Consider the following 22,257-nt stretch of genomic DNA (forward strand, 5'->3'; position numbering starts at 1 on the left):
GGGCAGCGCCGAGCACCGTTGGCTGCTGGGAAAGCGAGGCAGGCAGGCGCAGGCAGCGGTGAATGGGAGGTAAGGGCTGCGGGGCGCGGCTGGGCAGAGCTGATGTGTGGGGCTTCCTTCAGGTAGGCGGGCAAGGCTTGGTGTGGCTGCCCTGCGGCCAGGGGGCGCCCCAGGCAGCCGCCTACTTGGAATCAGAATCCTGGGCGGCGGCAGCGGAGCGCGAGCGGCGGGTGCAGCGCAATGCACTGGCCAGCTTATCTTCATCCCTCAGGACTGGGCTTGCAAGCCTTGAGGGGGGTCTGAAAAGCGCGCGCGGCAACCATTTTGTCTGCCGCACGAGGCCGCTTGTGTGGCTAATTTTGGTGGCAATAAGTGGCACGGGGGGGGGGGGGTCCTTTGTGGGCATTTGACATCTCCCCCACCCCCCTACCCTTTAGGCCAGGGTGGGTAGGAGCTCGCCTTGTCAAAGGGAATACAGGGCAGTGCTTGGGGCTTGGTTTTCCTGCACTTTTCTGCCGCCAGGCACCCCCCCCCCCCCGCCAAGTTGCTCAGGCCTGGACTGGGTTTCCGTCCCCTTGGGGCTAGAGGTTTAATTGTATTTCATCTTTATGTGGGGGATTCCGTGGGTTAGTGGGGCAGAGGAGCTCAAGTTCAATCCCCGGCATTTCCAGTTACAAGTTAGGACAGTGGAGGCGATCAGGCAGCAGGCAAGGGGTAAGATCTCTGCCTGGGACCCTGGAGAGCCACAGCTGGGGCTTCGTGGAGAGGGACGGTGGCTCAGTGGAAGAGCATCTGCTTGGTAAGCAGAAGGTCCCAGGTTCATTCCCCGGCATCTCCCAAAAAGGGTTCAGGCAAAGAGGTGTGGAAAACATCAGCTTGAGACCCTGGATCACAGGATCCTCATTGCTGTCAGGTGGCCATCTAGCCTCTGTTGAAAAACCTCCAAGGAAGGAGAGCCCACCACCTCCCACGGAGGAAGCCTGTTCCACTGAGGAACCGCTCTTAACAGTCATAGAATCCTAGAGTTGGAAGGGACCTCCAGAGTCATCTAGTCCAACCCCCTGCACAAGGCAGGAGACTCACAAACGCCTCCCCCTAAATTCACAGGATCCTCATTGCCAAATCATTAATGATTTGGAGTTGGGAATAAGCAGTGAAGTGCCCAAGTTTACAGATGACACTAAATTATTCAGGGTGGTGAGAACCAGAGAAGATTGTAAGAGTTGGGAGTGAGCAGTGAAGTGGCCAAGTTTATAGATGACACTAAATTGTTCAGGGTGGTGAGAACCAGAGAGGATTCTGAGGAACTTCAAAGGGATCTGTTGAGGCTGGGTGAGTGGGCGTCAACGTGGCAGATGCGGTTCAATGTGGCCAAGTGCAAAGTAATGCACATTGGGGCCAAGAATCCCAGCTACAAATACAAGTTGATGGGGTGTGAACTGGCAGAGACTGACCAAGAGAGAGCTCTTGGGGTTGTGGTAGATAACTCACTGAAAATGTCAAGACAGTGTGCGTTTGCAATAAAAAAGGCCAACGCCATGCTGGGAATTATTAGGAAGCGAATTGAAAACAAATCAGCCAGTATCATAATGCCTCTGTATAAATCGATAGTGCGGTCTCATTTGGAATCCTGTGTGCAGTTCTGGTCACCGCACCTCAAAAGAGATATTATAGCATTGGAAAAAGTGCAGAAAAGGGCAGCTAGGATTATTACAAGGTTGGAACACTTTTCCTATGAAGAAAGGTTAAAACGCTTGGGGTTCTTTAGCTTGGAGAAACATCGATTGAGGGGTGATATGATAGTTGTTTACAAGATTACACATGGGATAGAGAGGGTAGAGAAAGAAGTACTTTTCTCCCTCTCTCACAATGTGGGCATTCAATGAAATTGCTGAGCAGTAGGTTTAGAACTGATAAAAGGAAGTACTTCTTCACCAAAGCGTGTCTTACACATGGAATTCATTGCCACAGGAGGTGGTGGCGGCTACAAGCATAGCCAGCTTCGAGATTGGATAAATATGGAGCAGAGGTCCATCAGTGGCTATTAGCCAGAGAGTATTGTTGGAACTCTGTGTCTGGGGCAGTGATGCTCTGTATCCTTGGTGATTGGGGGGGAGGGGGCACAGTGGGAGGGCTTCTAGTGTCCTGGTCCCACTGATGGCTCCTGCTTTTTTTGGCTACTGTGTGACACAGAGTGTTGCATTGGAGGAGCCATTGGCCTGATCCAACATGGCTTCTCTTATGTGACACAGAGTGTTGCATTGGAGGGGCCATTGGCCTGATCCAACATGGCTTCTCTTATGTGACACAGAGTGTTGCATTGGAGGAGCCATTGGCCTGATCCAACATGGCTTCTCTTATGTTCTTATGTTGGACTTGATGGGCCACTGGCCTGATCCAACATGGCTTCTGTTATGTTGTTATGGACCTCCTGATGGCACCTGGTTTTTTTGGCCACTGTGTGACGCAGAGCGTTGGACTGGATGGGCCACTGGCCTGATCCAACATGGCTTCTCTTACGTTCTCAAGTGACACAGAGTGTTGGACTGGATGGGCCATCAGCCTGATCCAACATGGCTTCTCTTATGTTCTTCTAGTAGTGACGAAACCATGAGGAGTTGGTTTTCAGGCTCCCCAAAATCCAGGATCTAATCAAGTGAATCCCACAGTTCAGAAAGGGACCTCCATTGTTTTTGGAGGTGTTGTTCTTCTTACCTAACGCTTTATGTCTATTGAAGAGGTCACCAGTCCCTGTGGTCGTTTGGGGGTCCAGCTCCCCTGAAGAATTAGCCCCTTGCCAGACTGAACCCATGTAAGGTGGGCTAAGCTTTTAACTTTCTTAGAACCAGAGATGGCCAACTTTCCCAAAGAACCCTGGAGGTATATCTAAAATCTCTTGGTATGTAATATAGCAAAATGATATGAAACCTGGTCTGCAAGCCACAGCAAACCCTCTTGAGCTGACCTGCCAAGGCGATTCTCAGATTCTCTCCTTGTGATAACCTTACAGTCTCTGTCTCTCCTTCCCTCTAGAAAGAAGTCTGTCTTCATAGCCGAGTCATTCAAGGTACCTTTACCCAGCTGGAGGTGACCCAAGAGCAGGTGAAGGAGATGGAAGAGGAGGACCCAGGAGAACCTGGAGGTGGCACGATATCGAACAGAGGCCCCCGTCGCACCCAAGCTGGGAGTGGTGCTGCTGAATTACAGGAAAACACTGTGCCAGCTATGTCTTTCCAGGTCATGCCTATCTCAGACGTGCATTGCCAACGCTTCCGGCAGTTCCTCTACCGAGAGGCGGATGGGCCCCGAGAGGTTTGCAGCCAGCTCCATCGACTCAGCAACCGCTGGCTGAAGCCAGAGAGGCGCTCCAAAAAGGAGATCCTGGACGTGGTGGTCCTGGAGCAGTTCCTCGCCATCCTGCCCCTGGAAGTGCAACGCTGGGTCAGAGAATGTGGGCCAGAGAGCAGCTGCCAGGCGGTGGCCTTGGCTGAAGGCTTCCTGCTGAGTCAGGCCGAGGAGGAGAGGCCGGCAGAGCAGGTGAGGGGGTTCCCTCCAGGTATGTCCCCTTCAAATCACATTCCCTGACCTGATCCTGAAGTTCCCCTGAGAGATATTTGTCCACGTGGTTTCTTCTTTTGAAAGATATAATACTTACTGGACTCCAGCAAGATATAAATTGTTCTATTTCCCCAAGTGTTAATCCTCCGTATGGGAAATGAACAGCCTCCTTCGGCAGCCTCTTCTGCTAGGAAATTTCTTATCCCCCCGGATATCTCACCAGGTGCGGCTGGAAGGGTGCAGACTCCAGGAGCGGCGAACAACATCAAAAATGGGCTCCTGTGTTAAAACAGTGCACAGCTATAGAAAAGAAAGGGAAATGCACTCCTCATACAATTCAGTATCATACATCACAGTGAACTTTATATGTTTTGTACTACAGTATATCTGTAGCTATATGCAATTACTGTGTTAATACAAAACGTTCAAGAGCAGCTTGGGCTTGTCAGACGCATAAATTGTAGGTCAGAGTGGCCACTTTTGGAACTGTGGAAGACTTTACCGTTCCGTACGAATTCTTGGTGAGGAGGAAATCTTGAAAAAGACCTCACTTCTGGGGGAAACGGTCGTTGGGCAAGGGGCCCCAGGTGCAAGAGACTTCAGCGTCTTTCGAAGAGTTTCATTTTCTCCCAGAGTTTTTTGTATTGTTAAATAATTCTTTGAGCACTCTGTTTGAAGGACTTTTGCTTGGTGTAGTGATTAAATGTGCGGACTCTTATCTAGGAGAACCGAGTTTGATTCCCCCCTCCTCCACTTGCAGCTGCTGGAATGGCCTTGGGTCAGCCATAGCCCTTGCAGAGGTTGTCCTTGAAAGGGCAGCTGCTGGGAGAGTACTCTAAACCCCACCCACCTCACAGGGTGTCTGTTGTGGGGGAGGGAGATAAAGGAGATTGTGAGCCGCTATGAAACTCTTGAGTGGAGGGAGGGATATAAATCCAATGTCATCGTCTTCTTTTTTAGAGTGCACTTGTTTAATGAGATATGGACTGAGTAACCTACTTCTGGAGACAAAGGACCTGAACGTTTTGTATTGATGAAGTCATTGCATATAGTTTCATATTAGTCGTTGTTGTTCGGTCGCAGTCGAGTCCGACTCTTTGCGACCCCATGGACAAAGTCATGCCAGGCCCTCCTGTCTTCTACCATCCTCCAAAGTCTGCTAGTTTCATATTTCCTGTTGTATAAAACATATAAAGTCCACTGTGATATAAGGTGTTGAATTGTATGAGGCGTGCATTTTCCTGTATTCCATATAGCTGAGTATGGGAGTGGGGCGGGAAACATTGCTCACTCTCTTCCATTCCATCTCTTTCCGTTCTCCCTGGCTGCTGTTCCAGGTGTGGGGACCATCCGTGGAGAGAGACGCAGCATTCCCCGAGGCGGAAGAAGCTTCCCTGGAGCGAGAGCAGAGGGCGCACACCCAGGAGGGTGCCCAAGATGCCCTCTCCTGTGGTAAGGACCCATTTTGCTTGCATGCGGTTGGGGTGCCCTGTGAACCGGATGGGTAGAGAGTTCAGGACAGGAAAAGAATTAAATACTTCTTCACATAACAAACAGCACTCAACGCCAACGAACTGCGATTCTTCTTGAAGGGGATTGGAGAAAATTATAGAGATGGTACATTCCTCCCATTCATTGAAATTCTCATATCTCACCTTCCTTCCATAAAAGGAAGTCAGGGTGGCTCAAGAAAGAAAAGAAAAGGCAGACAGACCGGGGCAGAGCTATTCCACCTGGAGGGCACAGGGAGCCTCTGTCTCTTGGGGCAGCATTGAGCGCTGAAAGCCAGTTCCTAGGGGCCAGTAATCATGCGGAAATGTGGCTTCTGTGCCCAGGCTTATAGGGGCACTGGGGGGAATAGGATGCTGAGGTAGGAATGAGAGGCTGTGGTCTGGCACCCCAGGAGATTGGGGGGAGGCCTTAGCTTGACACTGATATTACCCTGGCTTCTCCAGAACGCTCAAGTGATGTCTGGTTTTTGGCTGAATGCGATGGTGACATGTCATGTGATGTCATTTCCATTCCCTTTTCCCACCACTAGACCTGACCTGAAGGCCCAGACAGCAGGAGAACGGGATTCCTGGGCTTTTGGTCTGATCCAGCAGGGATGCTGTGACCTTTGAACTCCAGAGTTCATAGGGCACATTTCAGGTCTCAAAGAAGCCTGAAATACGTTGGTGGCCTTTGTCACCCCTGAGGCTCATGCGTACTTCTCTTCTGCCTCTCCCAGAATTGAGTAAAAGAATGTGTTGCGTGTACGCAGGGCAAGGTTTCAGCCTCCTGGGAAGGGAGTGTGTGAAGAGGGGAACAAACCTGCTAATGGAATAGGAAGTCACGACAAACACCCTTCTTTGTTTCAACTTTCTCCTTCCTTCTTTCTCCTTCCTCCCCAGGTAGCGGAGAGATGCTGTTGAGTCCTCATGTGTTTGGGGGTGTGGAAACAGTCCAGGTAGGAGAAATAAACAGGGAACAGCCTGGGTTCCCCCCTCCTTTCTTGGGGGGAGGGCTTTTGCTCCTGCGGTTTCTACAATGGTCCAGGAGAGAGAGGCTGTCCCCAAGTCAAGCCATACATCCTGTGCCCTTTAGACCAGTGTGCAGTCTCTGAGGACTAAATCTGCTTGTTCTTTCAGTGTCCCTTTTCCTTTGAGGAGGTGTCTGTCCGTTTCACTCCAGCAGAATGGGCCCTGCTGGACCCAGGCCAGAGAACTCTTTACAGGGAAGTCATGCGGGAGAACTATTGGAGCGTCATCTCTCTGAGTAAGGAAGATCTTCCACGAGTGCCGAAGTTAGAACTTGAACAGCAGTACATCATTTTGAGGACTTTCCAGCTCCTTGCCCAGTGTTGTGGCCTTCGCCCAAGCCAGAGAAATTGTCCTGGTCAGAGGCCAGAGGCAAAGGTGGGGATGAGAGACTGGTATGTAGCAGCTGCAGGCCAACAAGCCAGACATGTCCAGGTGCTCACAAGCTGGGGGGTGGCTCTGGATCAGCTGTTGGTAGTGAGTGTTGGTCAGCCTGCAGCTCACCAGCCTGTTTGCTGGCTTCTGCAGACTCAGAGCCAGCCATATGTGGCTCCCTATCTCCTGAGGAGTCCTCTCCCCCAGGGGACTTTGTGGAGAGCTCAGGCTGGCGCACGACAGAGACGCTCGGAAAGACTCTGGGAGGGGCCAGATCCTCATTTCTCTCTTGCTAAAATTTACAACACCCCCTCTACTCCCCGCGATGGGATTACAGACATCCCCTTGAACTGAGATCTGGAAATGATCCCGTTAAGAACCCAAGCCTGGGTCCCCCTGGGTTACTAGTCTTTGTACCGGAACAGCACCCAGTTCAGTCGGTTCACAAGGAGAGTGGACACAAGTCAAGCAGGGACTTTTAAAACTATATAAAGATTTATACAGAATGTAAAAACAAGTCATCTACAGTTCTAAAGATTTATGAAGGATGTAAAAACAAGTCATATATAGCTCAGAAGGACAAGAAGATATCGGATATATATACCCTGCCCTTCTCTCTGAATCATAGTCTCAGAACGGCTCACAATATACTTTATATTCTTCCTCCACAACACACACTCTATGAGGTAGCTAGGGCTGAGAGAGCTCTCACCGAAGCTGCCCTTTCAAAAACAACTCTGCAAGAACTATGGCTAACGCTGCATCTGGATCGGGGTGGTGTGGCGGTGCTGATGTTGCTAGACCTGTCGGCCGTGTTCGAAACGTTCGACCATCGGCTACTGACCCACCGCCTCGCCGATATAGGGGTTAGGGGGTCAGCCTTACAATGGCTTTCCTCCTTCCTCGAGGATCGGGGACAAAGGGTGGCAATCGGAGGCGAACTGTCCCAGAGGCGCACACTGGAGTGTGGGGTGCCTCAGGGAGCAGTTCTCTCACCGATGTTATTTAATATCTACATGCGCCCCCTTGCCCAGATTGCCAGGAGATATGGGCTTGGGTGCCACCAATATGCCGATGACACCCAGCTCTATCTACTAATGGACAGCTGGCCTGACTGCGTCCCAGAGAACTTGGACCGGGCTCTGCAGGCTGTGGCAACATGGTTAAGGCAGAGTGGGCTGAAACTGAATCCAGCGAAGACAGAAGTCCTTTGCCAAGGTCGGGGCGCCCGGGGAAGGGAAATACCTCTCCCGGTCTTCGACGGGGCGCCGCTGAAAGTGGCATGCCGGGTCAGGAGCCTGGGAGTTTTACTGGAGCCTTCATTAACAATGGAGGCCCAGATTGCAGCCACTGCCGAGTCAGCCTTCTTCCACCTGAGGCGGGCAAGGCAGCTGGCTCCCTTCCTAGAGCGTCAAGATCTGGCAACGGTGATTCATGCAACGGTCACCTCGAGACTGGACTATTGTAATGCCCTCTACATGGGGCTGCCTCTGTACCGAACCCGGAAGCTGCAGCTGGTGCAGAACGCGACGGCCAGATTGCTGTTGGGGCTCCCAAAGTGGGAGCATATACAGCCTGGGCTGCGTGAACTGCACTGGCTGCCAGTTGTATACCGGATTCGTTACAAAGTGCTGGTTATCACCTTTAAAGCCCTATATGGCCGAGGACCTGCCTACCTTAGGGACCGTCTCTCCCCATATGAACCCCAGAGAGCACTGAGGTCAGCTGAGAAAAACCTGTTGACTATTCCCGGGCCGAAAGAGGTGAAGCTGCAAAGCACCCGCGATCGGGCCTTCTCTACTAAGGCTCCACGCCTATGCAACCAACTTCCAGAGGAAACGCGGGCCCTGTGGGACCTTGAACAGTTTCGCAGGGCCTGCAAGACTATCCTCTTCCGACTGGCCTTCACTGACTAAGAGGGAAGCTGCTAGGAAATTCGCCATCGTAAAATAGCACTAGCATATTATTTTCTTAATTTTAGAATTTTAACCGGAATTTTAATTAAATTGTTAATGTAATTGTTTAAATATTTTGTATAACTAATGTTAGCCGCCCTGAGCTTGCTGCGGCGGGGAAGGCGGGATATAAATAAAAATTGTTGTTGTTGTTGTCGTAACCCAAGGCCCTTCCAGTAGCTGCAAGTGAAGGAGTGGGGAATCAAACTCGGTTCTCACAGATAAGAGTCCACACACTTAACCAGTACACTTATGTTAGCCACTACACCAAACACTTAACCAGTTCGGCAACAGAAAAACTATCTTATGTTCATGAAATGTCTGGCATTAGGTGGTACCTCTCCTTACAGCATAAGTATTCCAGCTGTAGCTTAAGTTACTCTACATAAAAACAGTTCGTCAGAACAAAGGAAGAAACATCCAAGTGCACCAGCATGGCATGAGCATAGAGTCTGCATGGCTTCTCTCTGGTCTATATCGGTATTATACTTTCCACCCCTCTAGGATCAGGTGGCTCAAATGAGCCAATCAAGGGTCCTCCAAGACGGAATCTTCCAGAGGCTGGTAGCACCATTCCCCTCCCCCCTCCATCCTGATTACACAGCGGGATTAATCTCACAGTTAACCAATTACCAGAGTCTTGAGTCTGGCCTTGAAAGAGATAAGGATGTTACCTGCAGGGAGAGTCAAATCATGAACACCTGCAAGGCAGACCAGGCCGCTTAAGAATCCTGTTACACCTTGCAGGGAAATGGGGTGCTTTGCCTCACAGATCCGTACCAGTTGGGGTTATGGGCTATGATCTCGACCACGGTTCCATCCTCCCAGAAGAATTTTTACTCTTGAATTTCTTTCCTTCCCCATATAAGAATGATCTCTCTCTCCCTCTCTATCTCTGTGTGTGTGTGCAAAAGAAGACCGAAGTGTAAGAGAGACGTTGGTGGAGAAAGACAAGAGTCTCGCATCTGAAGAAAGGCTGCAGAGTTTCTCGGGAGGATCCCAAAAACATGTATCCTTCCCAAAGGAGGTGACTGACAGTGAGTACCCTTCACGGTTATGTCAAGAGAACAGGCAAGGAATAGCCATGGAAATTTCTGATTCACTTCTGAGCAACATTTGGCTTGGTACAGTCCTACAGCCTGCTGGGTAAAGAGGCCTTTTGGGAACTGGGATTTGGAGGGTCAGGAGTTCCTTCTGAGCAAGAGCTGTGGCTCTTGAGGGGATGAGGGATCCTTAAATATAATATATCCTAGGTATGTTGTGGGGGGGGGGGGTTATGTCCAGGAAAGCTGGAGGAGGTGAAAGGGCCATCAATCCTTTCTTCCTGAAGTCATGTTGGTGCTTTGGGATCTTACCTGCTCCCTCAGGTATAAATGGAATTTCTTTATTCCAGCAGAGGATGATCAGAAGAATGAAGAGGGTGATGAACTTGATCAGCAGTTGCCAGAAGGAGTTAAGATCGAAGACTTGAGAGAAAACATCAGGAGTCGAGGCAGACCTAAGAGAATGAAAGTCAGGCATATAATTGAGAAAAGAGATATAAGATGGCGTATTGTACATTTTCCAAATCAGAGAATAATAAAGGCAAGTACATCCATTCAATGTGGAAAGTATTTCAAAAGTAGATCGGAGCTCCTTGTGCACCAAAGAACCCACAGAGGCGAGAAACGCTTTGGCCATCTTCAAGAACATAGAAAAAGCCACACAGGGGAGAAACCTTTTGAATGCTCAGACTGTGGAAAGAGATTCAGTCAGAGTGGCCATCTTCAAAGCCATCAGAGAACCCACACAGGGGAGAAACCTTTTGAATGCTCAGAGTGTGGAGAGAGATTCAGTCAGAGTGGCCATCTTCAAAGCCATCAGAGAACCCACACAGGGGAGAAACCTTTTGAATGCTCAGAGTGTGCAAAGAGATTCCGTCACAGTGGCCATCTTCAAAGGCATCAGAGAACCCACACAGGGGAGAAACCTTTTGAATGCTCAGAGTGTGGAAAGAGATTCAGTCGGAGTAGTCATCTTCAAAGCCATCAGAGAACCCACACAGGGGAGAAGCCTTTTGAATGCTCAGAGTGTGGAAAGGGATTCAGTCGGAGTGGCCATCTTCAAAGCCATCAGAGAACCCACACAGGGGAGAAACCTTTTGAATGCTCAGAGTGTGGAGAGAGATTCAGTCAGAGTGGCCATCTTCAAAGCCATCAGAGAACCCACACAGGGGAGAAACCTTTTGAATGCTCAGAGTGTGCAAAGAGATTCCGTCACAGTGGCCATCTTCAAAGGCATCAGAGAACCCACACAGGGGAGAAACCTTTTGAATGCTCAGAGTGTGGAAAGAGATTCAGTCGGAGTAGTCATCTTCAAAGCCATCAGAGAACCCACACAGGGGAGAAGCCTTTTGAATGCTCAGAGTGTGGAAAGGGATTCAGTTGGAGTGGTGATCTTCAAAATCATCATAGAACCCACACAGGGGAGAAGCCTTTTGAATGCTCAGAGTGTAAAAAGAGATTCAGTCACAGTGCCAGTCTTCAAAAGCATCAGAGAACCCACACAGGGGAGAAACCTTTTGAATGCTCAGAGTGTGGAAAGAGATTCAGTTGGAGTAGTCATCTTCAAAGCCATCATAGAACCCACACCGGGGATAAACCTTTTGAATGCTCAGAGTGCGGAAAGAGATTCAGTCAAATTTACAATCTTCAAAACCATCAGAGAACCCACACAGGGGAGAAGCCTTTTGAATGCTCAGAGTGTGGAAAGAGATTCAGTCAAAGTAGCCATCGTCAAAAGCATCAGAGAACCCACACAGGGGAGAAGTCTTTTGAATGCTCAGAGTGTGGAAAGAGATTCAGTCACAGTGGCCATCTTAAAAGCCATCAGAGAACCCACACAGGAGAGAAACCTTTTGCATGCTAAGAGATTCAGTCACAGTGGCCATCTTCAAAGCCCTCACAGGGGAGAAGCCTTTTGAATGCTCAGAGTGTGGAAAGAGATTCAGTCTGAGCGTCCATCTTCAGAGGCATCAGAGAACCCATACAGGAGAGAAACCTTTTGAATGCTCAGAGTGTGGAAAGAGAGTCAGTCACAGTAGTATTCTTTAAAGCCATCAGAGAACCCACACAAGGGAGAAACTTTTTGAATGCTCAGAGTGTGAAAAGAGATTCCGTCAGAGTCGCCATCTTAAAAACCATAAGAATACTCACACAGGGGAGTAACCTTTTGAATTCTCAGAGTGTGGAAAGAGATTCAGCATGGCGGTCTTTGACAGTATCTAAGAATCCAGAGAATTAGAAATCACGGAACATCTTAGTTCATTAAAAGACTTCTCGAAAACATGAATCTACATAGAATTTTTGCCGTCAACAGGCAGAAATGTTAAAAATAGGCTATTGAAGGAGCTTAGCCATATTTGAAGTCCTCAAGTACATCCCACTATCCCACATGGTATTAACGAAATGTTTACCCCCTCCAGATAGTTGGCAACTCATGATTAAGTGTTACGTTATGAGCAGGAGAAAACAAAACTCATTTACGGGAGGGTCATAGCTCCTTAAAGAGATGATTATTTGTTTCAAGTAAATGAGACATTTTGTTTGCGGTGCTTTCTGGAAGTTTTTATGAGTCCTGTCCTGGAGTCCAGGAGGCAAGCCTGATCTTCAGATCTGGGAAGCTAAGCAGGAGTCAACTCCGGCTTGTACTTAGATGGGAGACCTCCAGGAAATATCTGCAGTTGGGAGTATAGGGGCAGGCTTTATTCAGCCACTTCTCTGAATATCCTCTAGTCCCCTAGTAGGGGTCAGTCGCTGTAGGTCGCCCTAATCTCCAGGTGCAGACACGCACACAACCATGCATAATAAATAAATAGAAGTAGAAGGAAAATTCTCTTGCAGATGCTTGAAACCCACACTATGGGCATGACTGATATTCGTGAATGAATGAAACCAACCCAGTTCTCCCCCATTCATGAGGTTGGTCAGTTGAAGAGTGTTGGGTTTAGACTTGGTGGGTCTGGGTTCAAATCCATTGTAAGAATATTAAAAAAGTAAGAGCATAAGAGAAGCCATGTTGGATCAGGCCAATGGCCCATCCAGTGGAACAAAAAACAGGCGCCATCAGGAGGTCCATTAGTGGGGCCAGGACACTAGAAGCCCTCCCACTCTGCCCCCCTCCCAAGCACCAAGAATACAGAGCATCACTGCCCTAGACAGCGAGTTCCAACAATATGCTGTGGCTAATAGCCACTGATGGACCTCTGCTCCTCACGCTTATCCAATCCCCTCTTGAAGCTGGCTATGCTTGTAGCCGCCGCCACCTCCTGTGGCAGTGAATTCCACATGTTAATCACCCTTTGACTTCCTTTTATCCGTTTTAACCCGACTGCTCAGCAATTTCATTGAATGCCCACGAGTTCTCGTATTGTGAGAAAGGAAGAAAAGTCCTTCTTCCTCTACCTTCTCTATCTCATACATAATATTGTAAACCTCTGTCATGTCACCCCTCAGTCAATGTTTCTTTAAGCTAATAAAGCTCTGTGGATGCCCTTTAGCCAGGCATATTTTCAGCCTAAAAGATCGTCTTTGACTTTCTTTCTCCCACTCCTCCGCATGCAGCTGGTGGTTTGACCTTGAGCCGGTCGTAGTTCTCTCAGAGCTGTTGTCCCAAGAGCAGTTCTCTTGAGAGTTCTCTCAGCCCCACCTACCTCTCAGGATGACATTTGTGGGGAGGGGGAGAGATGGAGATTGTAAGCTTCTAGGAGACTCCAAGAGAACGGCAGGGTATAAATTAAAACTTTCTTCCTTATTACCTTTTGGAGCGCCTGTGATTAGGGGGATCTTGACTAAAAGAAAACCCACATTGTTTACTAAAGGAAAATATGTTTGACAGACATTTGGTGACCAAATACCAAATGTTGAAGGCTGTGCTCAACTTTCGGGGCTTCTCTTTTGTTTGATTTTTACCCACAGGGATAATTTGTTAACTGTCATTCTGTGGGGCCATGGCTCAGTGGCAGAGCATCTGTTTGGCATGCAGAAGGTCCCAGGTTCCATCCCCGGCATCTCCAGTTAAAAGGACCTGGCAGGAGGTGATGGGAAAGACCTCAGCCTGAGAGCCATGGAGAGGGGCCATAGCTCAGTGGCAGAGCCTCTGCTTGGCATGCAGAAGGTCCCAGGTTCCATCCCCGGCATCTCCAGTTGAAAGGACCAGGCAGGAGGTGATGGGAAAGACCTCAGCCGGAGATGCTGGAGAGCCATGGAGAGGGGCCATAGCTCAGTGGCAGAGCATCTGCTTGGGATGCAGAAGGTCCCAGGTTCCATCCCCGGCATCTCCAGTTGAATGAACCAGGCAGGAGGTGATGGGAAAGACCTCAGCTGGAGAGCCATGGAGAGGGGCCATAGCTCAGTGGCAGAGCCTCTGCTTGGCATGCAGAAGGTCCCAGGTTCCATCCCCGGCATCTCCAGTTGAAAGGACCAGGCAGGAGGTGATGGGAAAGACCTCAGCCGGAGATGCTGGAGAGCCATGGAGAGGCGCCATAGCTCAGTGGCAGAGCATCTGCTTGGGATGCAGAAGGTCCCAGGTTCCATCCCCGGCATCTCCAGTTGAAAGGACCAGGCAGGAGGTGATGGGAAAGACCTCAGCCGGAGATGCTGGAGAGCCATGGAGAGGCGCCATAGCTCAGTGGCAGAGCATCTGCTTGGGATGCAGAAGGTCCCAGGTTCCATCCCCGGCATCTCCAGTTGAATGAACCAGGCAGGAGGTGATGGGAAAGACCTCAGCTGGAGAGCCATGGAGAAGGGCCAGAGCTCAGTGGCCATAGCTCAGTGGCTTGGCATGCAGAAGGTCCCAGGTTCAATCCCCAGCATCTCCCAGTTAAAAGGACCAGGCAGGAGGTGATGTGAAAGACCTCAGCCTGAGACCCTGGAGAACTGCTGCCAGTCTGAGTACACAAGACCGACCATGACGGCATGAGAGTCTGGTTCAGCATAAGGCAGTGTTTTGTGTCTTTCTGCCTTAAAGAGTCCAAGGCAACCTCTAATCTAAATGAAGTTCATAAAATGAAGTGTATAAGAATACATCAATCCAAAACATTTAAAATATCAGTTTAGGGCAGCTTTAATCAATTGCAGTCCTGTAGTCGTGTTCTGTTACCTCTCAAAGGCCGAAGGTGTGGGGTTCAAGCACACCTTCCTGGGGAGCTTGTAGAATTGTGGAGCTGCCACTGAAAAGGCCGTGTCGTATGTACCCCCCCAATGGGCAAGGGAGGAGGGAAGGATGAGAACCACTGCTGGAAACTATTGCTGTGGGATGCCGTTAACCTCTCAAGTTTCCTAGATCTATCAGCAACAAAAGGCGTCTTGGTGAAGCGTTAAGAGTCAAGTCCAATTGGACCCTGGATCCCGTCCTGCACTCTGAATCACAGAGTCTCAGAGAAGCTTACAATCTCTTATACCTTCCTCTCCCACAACAGACATCACACAACAGAGAGCCAATTTGGTGTAGCACTTAAGTGTGCGGACTCTTACCTGGGAGAACTGGGTTTGATTCCCCACTCCTCCCCTTGCACCTGCTGGAATGGCCCTTGGGTCAGCCATAGCTCTTGTAGGAGTTGTCCTTGAAAGGGTAGCTGCTGGGAGAGCCCTCTCAGCCCCCCCCCCCCACCTCACAGGGTGTCTGTTGTGGGGGAGGTAGATTTAAGAGATAGTAAGCTGCTCTGATTCAGAGATTTGGGTGGGGTATAAATCTGCAATTCTTCTTCTTCTGTGAGGTGGGTGGGGCTGAGAGAGCTCTCCCAGAAGTTGACCTTTCAAGGATAGCTCTGCCATAGCTGACCCAAGGCCATTCCAGCAGCTGCAAGTGGAGGACTGGGGAATCAAACCCGGTTCTCCCAGATCAGAGTCTGCGCACTTAACCACTACACCAAACTGGCTCTCCCTGCCCCTTCAGGGTAATCAGAAAGTGGGTGTGGGGTTGAATGTCCACTGGACACTCCACTATACCAGGGGGTCCAATTCTATGAGCCTCCAAAGAAAGTGCCCCTATCAATTATTTCGAATAGAGGGAAGGCCTTTAAAAGTTGTGCAGTCCCTTTAAGTGCATTGGCCAGAACTCCCTTTGGAATTCTATTACGGTTGTCACACCCTTTCTCCTGGCTCCACTCTCAAAAGTCCCCAGATATTTCTTGGACTTGGCAACCCTATCACTCGGAGAGCTGCTGCAGACCACAAAGGTTAGTTAGGATCCTTAAATTAGGATGCGGTTGTAGGGAGCAGCCAAAAATCCTGTTAAAACAGAAGAATACTTTGTGTAGAATTCAGCTGGGAATACTTGGGTGGGTGATCACCCGTGTCTGTGCTGCAGCAATCTTGCATATGCTGTTCAGGTGTGTGTGTGTGTAAGTTGCAAACCTACGTTTGATTTATTAGCATTCATTACAGAAATCTCATGGTCAGTAGTTCGAGCCTGAGACCCTGGGGAAACATGAGATGGCGCAGCAACTGAAAGGCATGGGATGTGAAAACTTCTTGAGAGCGGTGGAAGCAATATATTCTTCATAAAATGCAAGGGTGACAGTGAACAGCGAACTAACATGTAATTGAACATATGAAGCTGCCTTCTACTGAATCAGACTCTCGGTCCATCAAAGTCAGTCTTGTCTACTCAGACTGGCAGCGGCTCTCCAGGGTCTCACGCTGAGGATTTTCGCGCCTACTTGCCTGGACCCTTTTGAGTTGGAAATGCCATGGATTGAACCTGGAACCTTCTGCTTACCAAGCAGGTGCTCTACTACTGAGCCACTGTCCCTCCCCTAACTGGCAGCTGCTCTCCAGGGTCTCAAGCTGAGGTTTTTCACGCCTGCTTGCCTGGACCCTTTTTGGTGGAGATGCCGGGGATTGAACCTGGAACCTTCTGCTTACCAAGAAGATGCTCTACCACTGAGCCACCGTCCCTCCTCTAACTGGCAGCTGCTCTCCAGGGTCTCAAGCTGAGGTTTTTCACGCCTGCTTGCCTGGACCCTTTTTGGTGGAGATGCCGGGGATTGAACCTGGAACCTTCTGCTTACCAAGAAGATGCTCTACCACTGAGCCACCATCCCTCCCCATTAATTTTGAATTAACATTCAAACAGGTACAAGACAAGGCTGTCCATTGTCTCCTCTACTTTTTATTTTATCTCTGGAGGTATTGAATAATCAAATAAGGGAAGATACAAGTATAAAGGGAGCTGTGATAAAAGATGAACAATACAAAATGAGAGCTTTCGCAGATGACCTAGTTTTTATACTAGAACAACCGATGGACTCAATAGACTATCTTATAAATAAGATTAAACAATTTGGTCACTGGGCAGGATTAAAGATTAACTATCATAAAACGAAATTTCTGACAATATGACGATGGAACAAATTCAATCCTTCCAGCAAAAATCAGGGTTTTTGTATGAAAAAAATAATCCAATATCTAGGTGGTGTTATTTCAGATAAGTGTAGTAATTTGACAACAGATAATTATGACAAATTGTGTAAAGAAATTAAAAAAGATTTGGAAAAATGGCACGACTTGAAACTATCCTTAATGGGAAGAATAGCTTTAATAAAGGCACACCATCCATCAGGCTGTCTCTTCCTTTGAGAACGCACACATAGCTGGTCTTGAGGACAAAAGGAGATTGAGGAAGAATCGCACTGCTACAGCACCAACCCCAAATCAGACTTTTCCCTGCAGCCACTGTGGCCGGACCTGCCTGTCCCGCATTGGTCTTGTCAGCCACCAGCGAGCCTGCAGCAGACGTGGACTACTGCACCCTTCTTAAATCTTCGTTCGCGAAGTCAAGCCGAGAGAGAGAGCTTTAATAAAGATGAATATCCTTTCAAGGTTGCTATTCATCTTTCAAACAATTCCAATATTTTTAAATAGTGGATTCTTCCAAGAACTGAACAAGATGGTTGCTAAATATGTTTGGCAAGGCAAAAAACCTAGAATTAAAGACATTACAAGGCTCTAAATTAAGAGCAGGTATGAGTCTTCTAGACTGGCAATTGTATTATAAAGCTTCTGCGCTTCTATGGGTAAGAGACTGGATACTGCTGAACGACAAGACAATTGTTGTTAGAAGTACATGATCTCACTATGGGGTGGCATGCATTTTTATGGTATCAAAGACTTGAAGGCCATTCCTATTTTAAGAATCACTGGTTTCGAAAATCCTTATACCATACGTGGTCATGGCTAAAGACTAGAATTTATCAAAAAAATTCCGAGATGAGTTTCTCCAGTAGAAGCATTTACTCATCCAAATCTCCTAAAATTAAATCAGAACTATAGGTATGAAGATCTGTTGGGAAAAGATAATCAATTGAAAACCAGAGAAGAGCTGGAAAATATGGATGTTAAAATGAATTGGTGGTTAAGAATGCAAGTTGAATCCAGATATGCCAAAGACAAGGTGACAAGGTTTCAACACAGAACAATATCTATTTGATAAAATCCTTTTGGATCCACAGGAAAAACTAATCTCCAAATTATATGTGTCAGACAATGTTTCATTGAAGTCTTTTTTGCTTTATGAATGTATTTAATCCCTGCTTACTAATATCACTACTGAATAAAATGCCATGCTACTAACACATGTGTCCTGCAAGAAAAAGAAGGAGGGGTGGGAATGGAGGCTGCCAAAACTCCAAAGGCCAGTAGGGCCTTTGAAGTGCAAAACACTCGGCTAGCCTCCTTGCGCCTCCTGAGCAAAGCAAGGACATCACAAAGGGGGGGAATGTAAACATCACCGGTAAGAGATAAGCGGGAGTGTGAAAGTGTTACTTGCAGGAACTGTTGGAACTCAGTCCTAAAATGGCTGGCTGACTCCATCTTAGTAATAGTAAATGTTGTTTCTGCAATGTCATGCTGAGTCATGCTGCATCATGGCCCAGCTGTTACCTGTTACTGAGGTAAGGTGGAATGACCTCACCTGTAATTAGGCTTTGTGCTGACTCACAGAGCTGATGCAACCTCTGGTGAGGTTGCATGATTGGTGTGTGTATTTAGGGAAGCTCAGTGAGCTTGCTCTGCCTGCCTGTAAGGATTGTGGGTACTGTGAGACTCACTGTCTGGGTGGCAGCAAACACTGCTGGTGTTGGATCCTATGCTACCATGCTTGGATCGTGCTGTGTATACTTACTGGTGTATACTGTTATCTCCTGAAGTGTGTACTGATTACTGTGTATGACCTTGGCCTGGCAACGACTCTGAATATTGGATACTATCCTGGTAATATATTCTACCATTGAATACAGTTATCTCTCTTGTCTATTAATTCCTGTGTTTGCCTGTCCCTCTCCTTCAGTATTTTTCTGCTGCCCTGCAAAATTCTCTAACAACTGTAGGTTTTATTATGAGAAGGAATTTAAAGCCCAAAGCCTTTGACGTGTATACATAAATGCCAATGGTTCAAGCTATCTGTTATCAGTTTCAATGAATCCATGTAGAGAGTAACATTGTTGTAATCAATAAATGAAACTTAGTTTTCAACAAAGCCAAGTCTGATCATTTTGAAACTTCAATGAACCCTTTGCTGACATTATGCATATTTACTTCAAATGAAGACACAAGACGAAGTTGTAAAAGATTGTATGGTCCAATGGGCAAAAAAATTTGGTCATAATATTACATTAGAAGAATGTGAAAGCTTAACGTTAAATTAACTAGATCAGCAATGTTTAAAGAAAATTTGTATAAGATGTTTTCTAGATGCTACCTGACTCCACATAAATTGTGTAAGATTTATACTAATATGTCGAACAAATGTTGGAAATGCACTAAACAGGTTGGTTCTTATTACCATAAGTGGTGGACATGCGAGATGGTGAAGGGTTATTGGAAAATGAAATATTACAGAAGATTATGAAGACACAGATTCATTTCAAACCAGAACTATTTTTATTGAACATATTTCCTGAGGACTATTCCAAAGAAATGAGACATTTGTTGGCACACTTTAACACAGCAGCTAGAATTCTTCCGGCACAGAGATGGAAATCTCAGGAAATTCCCATGAGAATGGACTTGGTGGGAAAAATTCTAGAAACAGCAGAGCTAGACTTTCTATCCCAGCTGTTGGCTGGGAAATCTAAAGAAGAAGCAAGAAAATATTAGATGAAATTTTATGCCTGGTTGACATTCAAGACTCTTAAGATTCTCTGGTGTGAACTTATTTCTCCTTCCCCCCTCCCCTGTGTTTTATATTACAAAATTGCCTTTACTAGAATTGTCAAAACTAATAGATAATTGTAACAATAGTTTTATGCTATAAAATTTTAAAATGTGGATGATGTTTAGTTTAGACATAATAATATGGGACACTTCATGTAAAGAAAATATTGTAGAACTAAGCTTGTACTTTTTGAAAATATTCTATGCAGAACAAAGTCAAAATGAATTGTGTTTTCTACTCCCTCTATTCCCTACCCCCAATCTTTCTGAAATCAATAAAACTTTTGAAAACTGGAAACATGAGATGGCTGGGCATAAGAACATAAGAGAAGCCATGTTGGATCAGACCAATGGCCCATCCAGTCCAACACTCTGTGTCACACAGTGGCCAAAAAAATTATATATCTATACACACACACTGTGGCTAATAGCCAGTGATGGACCTCTGCTCCATATTTTTATCTAACCCCCACTTGAAGCTGGCTATGCTTGTAGCCACCACCAGCCCCTGTGGCAGTGAATTCCACACGTTAATCACCCTTTTTTAAAAGTTTTATTAAGAAAAAATAATACAAATAAAAGAAAAGACAAAGAAATAAAATAAAAATAAACAGAGAATACATAAACAATCATCTCTCACAAACCACAAACAAGATAGATACAAACAATCAACTACAAACTAACATCTAACAACTGACATCTACCCAACCATACACACTGGGAGATGGAGAGAGTTAAACATCAAAAAAGGCAAAGGGGGAAAAACCCCATGGTTACTCCGATCCCACACCTTTGCTTTTAACCCATTTATAAATAGGGTCCCATTCCTCTTGACATTTTTGCACATTGCCATTTCTTAATCTTGTGGACATTAGGTCAGATTCTGCGGCTGCCAACAATTTGTTGATAAATTCCTCTCTATTGGGAGTTTTCCCATTTTTCCAATATTTAGCATACAAAATTCTAGCTGTGGTAACTATATACAATAACAGTTTCAATTTAGAAAGAGGCAAGCTTTATCTACAGATATTTAACAAATACAATTCCGGCACATGGTTAATTTGCATTTTTAAAATTTTTTGGATCCAAATATTAACCTGTGACCAATATTTTTTAGCATATTTACATTTCCACCATATATGAAACAGGGAGCCTTTGACTTCTAGACATTTCCAACATTTGTCAGAGTATGTAGGATAGATTTTTGCCAACCTATCAGGCGTAAGGTACCATCTATAGACCATTTTATATAAATTCTCTTTCAGTTCTGCTGGTTTGATCAATTTTATGTTACGCTTCCATAATTGTTCCCATTCCTCCAAATCTATATTGTAACCAAAGTCCTTCAACCAACGTATCCATGTTTCTTTCACAACCTCGTCCTGCATCTTAATTTGAAGTAGCCAGTCATAAACTTTAGAAATTATCTTCTGTTTAAATTCTAGTATGAGATCTAGATCAAGTGGAGTGTTCGTAAAGCCCTTTTCTTTATCTTTGCGAAATCTTGACTTAAGTTGGCACTGGAGCCACCAACTTAACTTAGAAAGTTCCTCCTCAATCAGCTCATTCTGGCTGTTTAACAGGAAGGCATAGTCTTGTAAAATGTCCCAGTTGTACAAGTTTGGATGGGTCAGAGCTTCTACCGGAGATAGCCATCTTGGAGTATAAGTATAATGTACTTTAATTTCTTCCCAGATCTTGTACAGAGATCTTCTTATTTCATGTCTAAGAAATCGGCCAGTTTTGCTAGGAGGATGATACCAGATATAACTGTGCCAGCCTTCCCCCAGGCCAGCACCCTCAATAGTCAATAATTTTTTATTGTCTAACTTACACCAGGCTCTCAGCCAAGCAATACAACAAGCTTTATAATACAAGTTCCAGTCAGGTAAGGCTAGACCACCTCTTAGTTTACTATCTTGTAAAACTTTCAATTTAATTCTAGCTTTCTTGCCTTGCCAAATGAAGGTCTTGGTGATAGAGTTGAGTTGCTGGAAGAATGATTTAGGTAAGGTAATTGGGATTGTTTGAAACAAAAACAAAATTCTTGGGAGGATGTTCATTTTTATTGTGGCAATCCTGCCTAGTAGTGAAATTTGTAAGTCTTTCCAGTTGGTTAAGTCATTGCGGATTTCTTTCAATATTTTTTCATAATTGTCTCTATATAAAGACTTTAAGTCACTTGTAAGCTGAATCCCCAAATATTTTATCTTTTTTTCATGCTTAAAGCCTGAAAGCTGCTCTAAGATTTCGATTTGGTCTTTTCCCATATTTTTCGTTAGAATTTTGGTCTTAGCGACATTCAATTTGAATCCGGATACTTCTCCAAACTCTCTTAATCTTTGCTTTAAAGGAACTATCGAGGAAGAGGGTTGTTCCAAGGAAAACACAAGATCATCCGCAAACGCCATAGTCTTAAACTCTATGTTATTTATTCTAGTTCCTCGTATTTGAGAGTCTTCCCTGATCTTCTTAATCAACGGTTCTAGAGTGAGAATGAAAAGCAAAGGGGATAACGGACATCCCTGTCTGGTACCTTGTTCTATCTCAATTGAGTCAGTCATTACTCCATTAAAGCTCACTTTTGCAGCCTGCTTCGAGTAAACCGCTTCAACCATTCTGGAATATCTCTCACCACAGCCGACTGCAGACAATGTC

At 46.4% G+C, this 22,257-nt stretch overlaps 1 protein-coding gene across 1 annotated transcript; it reads left to right on the top strand.

The window, feature by feature from the left end:
• On the top strand, nt 1-21,938 carry LOC132586359 (zinc finger protein 436-like). The gene is made up of 9 exons (XM_060258432.1): nt 1-69; nt 3,034-3,537; nt 4,896-5,010; nt 5,952-6,007; nt 6,189-6,315; nt 9,325-9,444; nt 9,804-11,295; nt 21,439-21,487; nt 21,882-21,938. The coding sequence occupies exons 2-9, from the start codon at nt 3,112-3,114 to the stop codon at nt 21,936-21,938; spliced, it is 2,442 nt and encodes an 813-aa protein (XP_060114415.1). The 5' UTR covers nt 1-69; nt 3,034-3,111.
• Nucleotides 21,939-22,257: the final 319 nt, after the last annotated feature.

This window comes from Heteronotia binoei, chromosome 1, assembly GCF_032191835.1.
Source record: "Heteronotia binoei isolate CCM8104 ecotype False Entrance Well chromosome 1, APGP_CSIRO_Hbin_v1, whole genome shotgun sequence".
Taxonomy (NCBI): Eukaryota; Metazoa; Chordata; class Lepidosauria; order Squamata; family Gekkonidae; genus Heteronotia; species Heteronotia binoei.